This window comes from Argiope bruennichi, chromosome 4 (assembly GCF_947563725.1).
Source record: "Argiope bruennichi chromosome 4, qqArgBrue1.1, whole genome shotgun sequence".
Classification (NCBI taxonomy): Eukaryota; Metazoa; Arthropoda; class Arachnida; order Araneae; family Araneidae; genus Argiope; species Argiope bruennichi.
The window spans coordinates 5,791,713-5,806,203 of record NC_079154.1 but is presented as its reverse complement, the minus strand read 5'-3'; the positions used below and the strand labels follow the sequence as shown (position 1 = coordinate 5,806,203).

At 30.7% G+C, this 14,491-nt stretch overlaps 1 protein-coding gene across 10 annotated transcripts in view; it reads left to right on the top strand.

The window, feature by feature from the left end:
- Positions 1–14,491, top strand: part of LOC129965741 (latrophilin Cirl-like) — a 716,323-nt gene that overhangs the window by 544,724 nt on the left and 157,108 nt on the right. For all 10 annotated transcript variants that reach the window (XM_056079881.1, XM_056079880.1, XM_056079878.1 and 7 more), the window contains one exon: positions 6,185–6,377. In XM_056079881.1, the coding sequence (XP_055935856.1) occupies positions 6,185–6,377 (193 nt within the window). The remainder of the gene's footprint in view (positions 1–6,184; positions 6,378–14,491) is intronic.

Here is a 14,491-nt window from a genome sequence, read left to right as displayed (position 1 = left end):
TTAAATTATATGCATGATTGTTTTTTTGCTTTTTTTGGATATCTCAGACTTTTATTGGAGTTGTTTTGATCGTACTTCATAACTTATCGTATATTTTCATCATAATTTTTGCCATATGTTATACCGTTTGAGAATGTTTTCTCTTTAACGTGTTACTAAAAAGAGAATTGAGTTGATCTGAAAGGATGAGACAAAAAAGCTGTTCCAATCAAATTTTTGTTTGAGATCTTATATTTTATTATTTATGAATGTAAACATTTTCTAATGAAACTTTTTTGTTTTTTACTTTATGCTAAAATATTTACGCATTAGTTCAGCAAGCATTTTTAAAATTTGATATTTTTTACTATACAAATATTTTTACAAAAATTTCAAATTCTTTTTGCATTATTTTATGAAATGTTAATTGTTAAATATTGATATGGGATATTCTTAAACTCTGATTCCGTCACTGTGCTTTCAAAAATGGGTCGAAAGTATTCTCTTTTTTCCTCAGCTGTGTATTGTAATGCAAGATTTTCAAACTTTTCTACGTCATTTATGCTTTTACCCTCTTAAATTTTTATTAAAAAAATAAGTAAACCGAATTTTTAATTTAAAAGAGTTATTTAAATTTTCTATGATGTTTTAGTTTGTTTATACCATTCTATTACTAAGAAAGATTCCCTAGAAAAAATTTGTACCTGAAAGCAAGAAGTCGATAATTGTTTTTAAGATGAAAGTTATTTGTATTGATATCTACTGAACCAGAAGATTTTGATTTGATAAATAATAATAGTAAAAAGGGCGATAAAATGAATGAATCATTTTAATTTAAAAAAAATGGATTCCTAGAAGGATGTTAATTGTTACCATAAATTCACGTCATAGCATTTATTATGACTGAAACACTCATTTATTGGAGATGAACCCATTTAATCAATGAATTATTTTGTGATTTTTTTTTAACGTGTTGCATGTATACAGCCATTTCATATACGTCATTTGCAAAAGCAGTATTTATATAGAATCCCTCTTTGTGCTTAACATTATAAAGTTCTCATAATCAAAGCACCTGCTGTCCCATTTGTTCTGGCATATCCTACTTGACGATGATAGGATATCTCTTCAACAAACAAGCTTTTAAGGCTTTACGATTATTCCTTGGCAACATATTCTTAGAGCGAGCTAAAAATTATTCCAAAATCTCCCTTGTGACTCTTCTCTGTGCCGGTAGCTAACTCCCACGCGTATACCACGAAATTCACAATCCAACGCATCATCTCACAGATAATCCGATCAAGGTAGCTAGAGGTTGAATAAAAGAAAGGCATGGGTGCACACAGCCTGTGCCTTGACTTGAAAAGACACAAGACGTTCTGCTCCGTTATCTTGTTAGGAAGACCTGCGAATTCTACTTATCTGCACTTTCCATTCCCTTGTGCTTTGCCTTTGATGTTTGTGAAACACAATTTTTCACCGGGACATAGGATATGCAAACGGGAGCGTATTGAATATTGGTTGTCCAGCCCATTGGTTGGTTCTCCCGGGCAAAAGAGGGTCTCAATCGGATTTTCCCCTTTTCGGTGAGATTTTATCGTTTGCGTTGATATTTTCCTCAGTTTCCAGTGGCAGCAGTCGTTCTCTTCTGCATTTTTTATGCGGAAACTAAGTTGGGTTTGTGAGGATGGGTGTGTGGTATTTACCCACTTCGCTTTTGGGATATGAAAAATTATTCTCGCTTTCTGACGCTTTTCCTATGTTTTTATTTTTATTTATTTATTTTTGCTGTACATTTGCTTTGGAGTATTTAGTGATGTATTAAATTCAAGCTGGAGTGTTTCATTTTTCTCTAACTTTGGAATGGCTGTTGATAGAAACTTAACATCCGTTAACATGTGTTTCACGCTGTGTTTTCTTATTATTAATCACAGTTTATATTGCATGATAGTGATCACAAGATTTGATAAGATGGCCATCAGGTTGTGTTTTATTACAATTTCTTTTGGAATTATTGCCATCTTTTTTTCCAAAAGTTTTTTAAGGCAGAAAAATTGTCAAATATTCTAATGAGAATTAGAACATATTCATTCGATGTATACAGGATTTAATATCTTAAGCGAAGTATATTAAAAAATAATTATTAATGTAACTCATTATAGCGTATTAATTTCATTTAAATCAAAATCAATGAGAATAATATTATTTTAATTTCTAAATTTTTAAGGTCAGATTTTTTTTTTTTTTTTTTTTTTTGCATTTTGATTTATTATAAACTATAAAACTCTTGTTAAAAAATATTTAAAACTTTTTTATCGCTTTGAGATCATGGTTCTATTTGTTTTAATAATCAGTTTTTACAATTTCAAATTTTATTAAAAAAGTTTTCAAATGAGATAAATAGCACCATCTACTCTGTCAAATAGATCTTCACTGTAAAATAAACACGTGATCCATTTTTTTTTACAGTTAAGTATACATGTTCAACAATAGAATTCTAACCATGCTGCCATCTATTGGTAGAATAACAAACTAAGCCTTGAGTGGAAACAACATACCCTTTAAACTGATTTTCATTCCTTATAACCTAACCATACAAGAAAATCAACTACAAGAGAGTCCCTTTAATGCTTTTTCTCCTATATAAGGATGCCACTCCATATTGCAATGAGGGTTTGACCCCCAAGACGGTCTCTTCAGAAATTGCGTGCGTGCCATCTGTCAGTGGTATGCCTCTCGTAGTCCATTACAGCTCGCCTCCCCCTCCTGAAAGAAATTCACCCCCCTGCATTGCTTCATTATCCCCTGGGTCCCATACTCACGGCCCTATAATTACGTAACTCTGTGCTGCCTGGCTTTAGGACCCCTTCTCCCGTTCTATGTTTTACGAGTCTCGTTATGTTTTTTCCTACGTCTGTCAGGATAACTCTCTGCACTTCATCCCCTTTTTTCCTTATCCGTATAGCAGGAAGAAGGGGGTGAGAAAGATAGATGACTGTAATTGACATGCGAATTTCTGAGCTGTGGTAGGATAAAGGGTACGCTTGAGAATTATTGGCGAGGTATTTTGGTCATTTGGACTTGTTAAAAGCCATGCCAAGCGTATGTTGATTAAATTTTAACTAGTTTTGTGGAATGTATTTTGGGAAATTTCGTTGAGAAAGGTAATGCGTAGCTAATGACTTCAATGAAGTGAATGTTCAACCTGTAAATTAAATCGGTTACATACAAGAGATTTTTGTGGAGGATAAAGACTATAAATGATAAGGTTAGTTCTCTTGTGATGAAGTCAATTCATGCTCATGTGATGTATATCAAGTGCTCTGCTCGAATTTATTTTTGGAATCCACGGCTCATTTTGCAGGCGGGGAAGAAATGATATCACGGCACTGCGTAAGATATGACCCAGTTAAATGACTTGCGTATGTGGGTCTATCATGAAATCAAATGACTTAACTTCATTCTGTAATTCTGATCTAAATTGTTAGTAGTTATTTGTAACAATTTAATCGACAAATGAATCGCTTTTTTATGTTATTTTACGAATTGATAAATTGTTATTTGTTATTGAAAACACACTTTAGAATGATATTAATAATACTTTTGTATCATATGGGTATCGAATTATCACTTCTGAAAATTATAAGCTGTAGTTTGATTATTCAAAAAAAATCTATGATTCGGTTTAAAAACCATACATAATCTACAAAACACTTCAAGAATTCTATTTGTTTTATAGTGAATAAGTGAAACAGCATTTTATTTCATTATATCAGAAAAAAAAGCAAAAAAGCAAAGTGTTTATTCGAATGAACGAATTTATACACCTCGTAAGTGTAAAATGTCTGTATTCCGGATAGGGCAATAAAAGAAGATATGCTTTATAAAGGATTATTTAATATTTTTCGACATCTAAAACATTTTAATTGTAAATGAATGCAGGAAAATAATATAAGATATGCAATATATAATAGAAAAAGTACAGCGCCGTCTGTAACGCTGATTGCAGCGAAAAATATTCCCGCCCCTTGGTTTCCATCATTATGTGCTGTGCAAATTATCTTTTAGCTTGGCTTCTAGCCACTAAGACACTTTTATTAATGTTTAAATAGACTATTTTTCAGTACACGAATAAATCTCAACGCGACATTTTATTAATATTTCTTTTTTTATGTTGGATTTCAGCAAAAAGTCATTCAGTTGTGGTAATTTTTAGTGTTTTATGTTTATTCAATTTTTATCTGTAATTTTTATTATTTCATAGTTATGCTGATTCATAATATTCTCACTTTAACTGGAGGTTACTGCTAATAATTTTTTGAGTAATTTTTTTTTTCTTCTTTTTTTTTGCATATTTTTTCTATTATCGGATCACTACTGTTTTCAGACCCATTTTAATGATTTGTTTTGATTTGCGTGTTCTGAACATTATTGATAAAAAAGATCCAACTGCAAGGAAACAAAGCTTTTTATGTTACTGTATTTTTAGTTTTAAATTGTGCTATAAATACTTTATTTATTAAATATAAAAAATTTACTTTCTAGTTTCAGCGAATATTTTCTTATTTTCTGTCAATGTGCACGAAATTCTTTATTGCAATCATAGTTAATCAATCTATGACAATCAGATCTGAAATATTGTTAACGGGATAATAGCCCATCTAGACGGGCACATATTCTAATAATGGAAGAAATTGTGTAACTTTACATTATCTTGCTTATTTCGTAAGTGCAAGTTCCTAAACCTTCGCTATCCTTTGGCAGATCTGTCTACATTTGATTAAAATCCCATGGGCGTCAGATTAAGGTTGGGATTATCCGTAAACTTTTGTATGTCAATAATGCTTGAGCTTCCGGTATCATCTCATATAGTATGATTATTTTAAAAGATAAGCTTCTAAACGGATTAGCTAGGCTCAATAATTGCCGTAACGTCATATTATGAGATGTTTTAATTTGTAAGAGTTTGACAGTTAGTGTCATAAGTTTTTGAGTTGTCCTGAAAAAAAATGATTAAATTTTTCACAACTAGGGAAAAAAAAAAAAAAAAAAAAACTCAATATTAGAGAAAATGTATGATGAATGTTTATGGTGTGATATTTCAAGTACTATTAATATTAATGCTATGGGCATTATGAAAAAAGACATCGATAGCGATAGTTTTCTTTATAGTGCCCATCATCTTAGTTATATTTTTATTATTAATTTTTTTTATTGGTTTGCACATTAATTTATGATATTCATTAATTTTTCTTGAAAAAGTTATTTCAGTACTTTTTAATATTTCATCTGCTTTCCCTTTTGAGAACTGGGGGGGGGGAAGAGGGACAGAGGGAGGGAGTTAACGATTCCATTTACATATTTACATAAAAATTTTCTCTGTTTAGTACGGAAAAAATAGATCTATTAAATATTCGCCAATTTTTAATTATTAATTAAAAATGATTCGAATCATATGAATTTTTGAATATATTTTTTTACAAGGTAAAAGCAAATTGTAGAAAGAAATATTGTTTTGAATTTGTTAACCTTAGGATATTTTAAGTGATTTAAGCGATAGAATAAGAATCGAATTTAAAAAGGCATCCACTAATATAATCTAATACTAATAATAATTAGTATTATATTTTTAATGATTTATACTTGCATTTATAATGAATTACTAATTTTTTTTTCTATATACTCGTTGTATGTATGCAGTTATATTTCTTTTCTTTCATAAATATATCAAAAAAAGTCATTTTGTAATAATTCTTTAATCATTTCTCGAAGTACTTGAATTTTGAAATTTTGTATAGTTGGGGTTTCCTATCACAGCTCATTATTATTATAGGTTTAAAATTTAATTATTAGTTAATCGATTGATTCGAATTAAATTTTGATTCCAATGAAAGATAACATATGTAATATGAAGATATTAATAAAAGATAATAAAAGTGTTCGGAGATGGAATCTATAAATTATTTTAAGCCACTATAAATCTAGTGAGAAAGAAGGCACTGAAAAATAAATTAAAATACATTGATGGGTTTAAATTTCGATTTACTTAGAGCATTTATACCAGCAACTCATTCTTTCACAATTTTATTTTGATATGCATATCTTTGATTTAAAAAAATCTGTTTATTTCATTAAATTATTGTAATAATTGTTTTTCATTTTTGAAGTAAATGGAATTATATACAATATATATTTCCCTTTTCAGAAGAGAGCAAGTACCGCACGGCGTACGCTTGCGAAGGCCGGCAGCTGCGGATCTCCTGTGAGCCAGGCCACATGATTCATCTGCTACGAGCTAATTATGGTCGCTTTAGCATTAGCATATGCAACGAGCACGGAAATTTGGATTGGAGCGTCGACTGTACTTCTCCGAATTCCTTCAATGTCATCAAAGACACGTAAGTTGAATGGAAATGTTAAACACTGTATATTCTTGAATGCATCTGAAGCTCTAAAACCTTTGGACTGACATCTAAAGATCTTGTCATTAAGTTGCGAAGTCATTTAAGTTTCAGTTTCATGCGCATTTATTGAACTATAGTTATCGTATACAAAGTACAGAGAAAGCATTGCATTCCTCAAACTATTCGATCTCGAAATTTTGACGAATCTCCACGTTTGTGATCTCCCCGATTTCGAAATACATATATTTTGGAAAATGTCTATTTTTCTATTACAAAGATAGTTCTAAAACACTTTAAGTTAGACTGATGAAATTTGGCATGCGACCTTTACACCAAATATGTAAATTCCTATTAAATTTTAAGGAAAATCTATGCAGACGAAATCTGTGTTTCCGGTTGTTAAAATATGAGATAACTCTACAAAACGAAGAGAGCTAGATAGATAAAATTCGGTACACAGGTTTAACATCTATAGTGTAGACATGCATCAAAATTGGATCTGCATCCAATAAGAGGGGAACGTTTGTTGGTCGGCGCTTTCAGAAGCATGTAAACGCGATAACTTAAATATATACAATTTGGAATGTGATTTTGTGACAGACAATATTTGTTGTTTTGTTGTCGTCTAAAACACAAACTCACGTTTATTGTAGAGTACGTGAGAAAGTTTTGGAGAAAACTCCAACTAGTTGAAAAAAAAATATTGTGATTCTTTGCAAAAATATATTCATGAAAAATTCAGTGTATGCACTGTTTGATTTATTGCGTTCCATTTCGGTTAAAAAGCGATTTCTTATACAAAAGAAGACGTCACCCGACTCAAGTCTAGTACGTTTATTTTCACTTAAAAATGATAAATGAGCAGATTTAATTCTTTATATTAATCACTGAAAATAAATGGAAACGAATTTTAAGGTATTTTTAAGCCAAGTATGGACATTAGATTATCTGTGGCTGAAGAATTTGAATCAAAAGAAGGGCAGCGTGTATTTTTAACTTAGGATTCTAACTGAATCCCTGACAAACATTGATAAGCGGTTCTGCTCTCCGAATGCTCTTTATCTTTAGGTGAAAATTTACTTTCTGCTATCAGACTACATGCTGGAGACCTTTCTCGAATGAAATGCTAATGCAAGCGAATTTATTCAGCGATTCCTTTAGGAAGATGACTTATCTCTATGTGCTGAGACTTCCATCTTTGGTGTTGGAAATCGCTTTGATTCACATGAACTACCGCAGTTCACAAACTATGATAAACCCTCTTCTCATTGATTTGCATGGGTGTACTAAGTCACGTGGGGTTAGTCAGAAGAATATGCTTTTTTTTCTCTCTATCTACTAATTACTATAATCACAGATATTTAAAAAAAAATGTTTTTTTCTAATATATTGCGCTATGTTAAGAATATCTTGCTTATCAGGCATGGATGCTTTATTGAAAGAAAGTGAATTTTTTTATTAACCAATGAATATGAAATATTAATATGTAATTAGTTCAGTTTTATAGGCTAATGCCTTTTTTTATAGGCTTTGGGAAATATTGATTGAATAAATGAGGTGATACAGTAACTAAACGAAATGACCGAAAAAGGGTACAAAATAGCATGAAAATGTCTTTGAACAATTTTTATGATCTGTAAAGAACTTATAAATACAGTTATGACTTAATATACAATTGCTGCATTTACAAGTCATATACTTTTTTTATATAAAAAGATTGCCATTTTTTGTGTTTATACACTTTTTAAAAATTTTTGAATAAAGTTGTTTAGCAGCATTTTGTGTTTGACAACCGCAAAAAATTGGGATTTTTTTTGTTAATACAAAATTATTATGCGTTTTTTTTTTTTTTTTCAATTCTATATGTTAGCATTTCATATTTTTTTCCAGCACAAACGAACAAAACCGCTTTTTTCTTTTTATATCTAGTGATAAAAACAAATGATAACTTTTGATGATGCTAATGATTTAACTTCCAGCATTAGTTGATTATTGAAAATATGATAATATTTTGAGATGTTTAAAAGTGACATCTAATATTTTTAATCGAATTGCGATCTTTCTTAATAATATCTGAAATAACGTTAAAATCCCCCTCCCCCAGAAATATTGGATCCCACTAATCATAAAATTATAAAAAAATAAATAGGTATTGCTTATAAAATCCTTTATTCTTTGAGTGCATTTAACGATGATCATGAATTATACTTTATGAAGGTGCTTATTAAGAAGTATTTTCTAGTTTTCAAGTATCTCTAGAAGTTATTAATAAAAATAAATCTTGCCCCTTATTTTTATATATAGTCTAATACATTGAGTGCAGAATACGTCTGTTTCAACACAGCTTCCACGTTTGAGCCATTATAACTCCCAATTCGGTCTTCCCAAGAGATCTTGATCGATGATGTTGATCATTATTATCCAAGATTTGATGGTCTGAAATGTAAATGATTGCCTTCCGACATTCTAATGCAAACGTGATGAATAAGTACCGCGCAATAAATCATGACAAATAATCGGAGGTGAATGCAAATTGCAGTTTTTGGCAGATAAATGTAAATTGCGGTGATTGATGTTTTGATTGACAAAAGAAAAGTTTGTTTCACACAGATGACTTCAAGTTAAACAGTAGATCAGGCGTTTCTGATTATTTTTACTCAATGCAGACGAAATGAAAAAAAGAAAAGTTGACTCTCAAATTGCTTAAAATTGACTAAAATAAACATTTCAGGTTTGTTTTACTATGAAAAAGAAACATTTGTGGATTTGTATTTATCTGCTTGATAACTCAGAAATGCAGATGAAATTTGGAAGATTCCTTCTGCCAAAATTATGAATTTCTTTTAAATATCCAGTCAGAATTCGTCTTTGGAAAACTATCGCTCCATTTAACAATGTGAATATAATGACATAAAATACACCACAAGCTAGTTAGGTGTCATTTACAATTAGTTTTTCTAATTTTGGACTGAATCTGTGAATGAGGGAACTGTCTGTCTGTATGTGCAGGCATGCGACAGCGATTACGAAAGCGTGCATCAAGCTAGATTCATGAATTTTAGTATGTGATTATTGTACCAAAATTAGGCTGGTATCAAATATACAGTAGACTCCCGATTATCCACGGGCGGTTTATCCGCGCCTGTCGCACTAAGTATTTTTTGTTTGTTTGTTTGTTTTCAAGCAAAGAGAAAATGCTTCCAAAGCAAGAAGCAAACACAAATGACTGATTTCTTCAAAAAGGTGTAGTTTTACAGTTAGGCTTTTGTAATTACATAATATATTACAGTATTAAAACAGTACATATATATTAATTTTTCTGTGTATCCTTGACGCCTCTCGTAAGTACAAAGCACTTTTCTGTTTTCATTGACAAAATTCATTTTAGGTTAGTTTTGAGTGATATACTAAAATATTAAGCGTTAGTTAAACATTTCCTGCTGTTTATTTTACGTTTTATTGTACATAAAACGATTTTTCAAAGTTGGAATGACTGTTTTCTGTTTTGCAATACCCGTTTTTAGCTTTTTTCGGATTATCCGCGATTTTTGTTATCCGCGGCGGCCGCGCCACCCAATTCCGCGGATAATCGGGAGTGTACTGTATATATATTCTTCAAATGCATATATCCATGAAAACATATATATGACCATAATAAGACGGGAACTTAATATGACGCAATAATGTACAACTGTACGAGAGCATTGAGCGGAGTGCTCTCCCCGCTTTTCTTTGCAAAACTAACAATTGATTTCAAAATGACAGCGTATATCCTAAGATAATGACTTCGTACTTCTAAATAAAGTTTTTTTGTACCCGAAATTCTTTATGTATTGCTTGGGTTTGTGAAATCAAAATAGAAATATTTTTGTTCATTGGCGAATTTTATCACTTCGATGGAACTAACTTCATATCATGACATTATCGAAACTATATATTTAAGAATTTACTGTAAATTATAAATTTATGAAACGAATGCGTGTGTTTTAACATTATAAATTCATTAAAAAAATCTGGGGCTTAAAGAAAGCAATAAATTATTACAAAAAATGCAGGTTAATTTTTCACAATGAAATTTTTATTGAAATTGCATATTACTTTTCAATGTAAGCTTATAAATCACTTGTTTGAAATAAACCGAAACGTAACGTTTGGGAATAAACGTAAAAATAAATTTTTTTCCGTATTTTATGATGTTAGTATGGACTTATAAATTCTGATTTGCTATGCTTACTTGATACTTCTTTTACTGTTCTGCTTTCAAAAATTTAAAGTCATTCTTGAGAAATTTAATTTGTCGTTAAGAATTAAAATGGATGCAGTGTCTTTTTATTTCACGCCTTGTTAAGATATTACTTTCGGATTTATTTTTAGTTTTCGGGAATTAGTTTAAGTGTTGCGTCTAGATTTACAAAAATGTCTTGGCATTTTTAAATATTTAGAGATACTTCACGCTTTTAGCTCGATAGAATTCTGTAGAATTTTAAAATTAATTATTTATTCATTTACTTATCTCGATTATTCAACACCTGTCCACGAATCTCACTGAGATGCGTCTTCCATGTTTATCTTATCTCCGAAATTCCATTAAAATGCTTTAAAATTAAAATAATTAAAAAAAATCACACCGTACGTGAACTGCAAAAGTAAGAGTTGCGAAGAAACCCGATCCAGATTTTAATTACTTAAAGCGGTGCTTCTCTTATCTTGAAGATTAATCGTCTCAATTTTTTCCCTCTGGCAACATGGTTCACATTCGAGCTTGGAGGGAGGGGACGCTCAAGAACTACAGCAGGCTTGTCGAATCCTTGAAAATTTCGCTAGCGTTTGTAAGATGTTACAAACTACGTCTAATGAATAACTAATTAATAAAATTAAAATTGTTGTGTATTTTAATCTTAGTTAATATTGATTTTTGCAATTACTTAACTTCATTGAGACTTCGATTCAGACTAGCTTCGATTTCAGATGAAAATCTAGTCGGCGTTTGTTGCTTATAGAGTTTTGATTAAGGTTTGAGACGCAAATAATTTCGTAATTTGCTTTCTTTTTATCATCCAGATTACTTACTTTTAAAAAAAATATTGTTTAATCTTCTGTAAAACAAGTGAGTAAGGATTCGGGGGAGATAATCGGGAAGTTTTATTGTAAATTGAACTTAATGATGTCATTTGCTCTTGCTCAGATTGTTTGTTTTCAGTCCAAATGGTGTCTTCATCATTGCTAATTAAAGGCAGTTATCTGAGGATTACAAAGATCGGTAATTGAACTTCGATGCATAGAAAACAATAAATCTCTGTGTTCCCTATTTGTCTTTCTTTCTTTTGCTATTTTTCAAATGGGAAGAAGGAATAATAATTAAACGGAACTAATTAATCCGAATTAATTCTTTTCGCTTTGTGTTTTTAATGGAGTTTATTATGAACGATTTTTCTGTGTAGTGTTGTTTCTTGAAAATGCGTTGGACAGGACAAAAAATTTCAATAGCATATTTGGTTATGTCTGATTTTTTTTGTTATTATTTACTCAGGAATTATTACTATTTTTCTTTTTTAACTTTAATATTTCATAAAAGGAACCAACTAAAAATTAAATAATCTGCAGTAAATAAATTTAATTCCCATACATAAGTTGTTTAATTAAAAAAAATCATTTTGCTGTAAACTTTTTTGAAGTCCCTCTTAAAAACACACACATTCGTCAGTAGTTTTGCTTAATTGAACAAAATGAGTCCCTTTCCTTTTTTTTATATAAAATTCTTACATATTTTGAAAATGGTATTAGTCCTGTTCTCAAGTTAAATGTTTTCCAAATTTGAGTTCATCGTTATAACACTTGGTCAGAAAGTAAAGTAGCCCATCTCTAACATCTGAAATAAACCTCTGTTAGTTAACAATTTGAGATAATTTATAATTTTCTCTACATGACGAATAACTAACGAATTTCCGCTATATGAGGCAATGAAAGTTCTTTTTATGTTTGCAAAAAAAAAAAAAAAAAAAAAAAAAAAAAAAGGAAGAAGGATACATAGAATTCTGAGATATTTCATGCGGAATTGCTATGAAAGTGTCGGCGCAATTAAAGAGAGACTTCTTGTTCACTGTTTCATTTATGAAGAGTGTAAATTATTGTCTGTTCTCGTTCACTAACTACAAGCAAATGAACGCCCTTTTTGTTATATAATGAATTAATTTTCATTAATTTTTAATATAGAAGTTATGTCTGATTAGCTAGATATTTTTAGCTTAGCGTTAATTCTTCAGAAAATACATACAACATTGTATGTATTAGAGCAACTATAGACTATTTAGACACAAAAAGACTTCTGACTCATTTTATTTTGCTTATTATATCTAAGCATGTCGATGAATGATTTAGTGTAATTTGGCTTGATTTGCTTGTTGTTTATTGGCACAAAAGACATTTTTTGGTCAGTATGCCGGACTTAAGCATGCATTTGTTTCAAAATCAACTGTGGCAGTATTTAGAAGCAGTAAAAATATGGGATTTAAAAAAAGAAAAACTCTATGAATATCGAAAAAAGCATAGCAAAAGTGCAAAGATGTATTTAAATTGAGGAGTAAATCCAATGGATTTTAAAAAGGGAAAAAATTGATTATGTTCAGTTTTACCAACTAATGTCAAAAACAGTAATAGAAGATATTGAAAGTAGTTGAGTATTTAAAAATGGACAGATTATCATAATGAGGACATACTTGAGCCTGTTTATCCATTATTAGATACCAGTGAGTTTGTCTAGATTGACCAATACGCAGTCTTGTTAAAATAATATCGTTTTCTTAAAGAAGGCCAATGCCTCTATAACTAATTTTATTGCATGTAGTTTATTCTCTTTCATTTGACCATTGAGTTTGCCAGCTTGAGAAAATTGCAACCATTTGGTGGAATGCTATTAAGAAATTTGAACAATATAATTTGTATAGACAAAATAAAAGAAGAAGTTAATTTTTTAACAAATGGACGCATTTTCTAATGGAAAGCAGGGATTAATCTGAACCACGCCCAACTGTATTTATTACATCCGGTGTAAGTGTCATAGTTTAATAAACAGAAGTATGGATTGGATCTCCTTTCCAATCAACCACTGATTTGGTGCACACGAAATTTGCCTGTTCATTGTATCAAGATTAGGAAATGTGCTTCGTAAATTACCTTTTTAAAGTTTTTTTAAGAGAAACACACAATAACATATAACTAACGTCAATACATTTAACCAAATCAACCTATCTAGGAAATTTCAGGTTTACAATGAATTGATGTCTATATTGATAACACGCTCATTAACAAATTTTAAAAGAGTTTCTCGGCAACTTTTAAAAATCCTCCCTTCGCATTTTCTATCTGTTGAATTAATTATCCTCAATTAATAATTTTTAATTCTTTTTTCTTTTCTACTTTCTATTAGTTTCTTCCTCTAAAGTTAGAATGACCTATACACAAAATTTTTCTAGTAATATTTTCTTAGTTTTTTCTTAGGAAAATATTTCGACTGCAAACAAAAATATGTTACTTTATTCAAAATATGAAACTCTGTCGAAATGGGGGAGGGGGGAAGCCGATGCTTTCACAAATCCAAAAATCAAATTATTCGAACTGGAATAACTGAAAACCATAAATAAAAACACATTTTAGTGCAGTTTCAATCGTACATATAACAGATTTATAACCCTTTTAAAAACTTTATTCCCTAATAAACGTCAAGTCTTGGCCTCGACTCTAGACACAATCGGATCGCTTCGGTGGCCTCTTCAACAGTTCTTCGGTTTCATTCTAAGATACAAAACCTCCTCCGGACTGTTTTACAACAAGGAAGCGTTGAGATAGTCGCATTTCGCGAAAAATAAAAACTGGTTCATTGAAACGTCTCGAAAATATGCCACGCTCCAACGGCTTGAATTACTCAAAATCGGCGGGGGAAAAAAATCCCTCCCTCCTAGCTCCATTGCCCCATCCTTATCTGGGAACTTAATCTTGCATGATTAATTTCTTGCTAGTAGTGGAGTCTTCTCCTTCAACTTAGTTTCTCATTGCAGTAAAATTTTTCACGGGGCCGTCTGGGGAGAAAACGGTGCAAGTCTGAGAGAGAG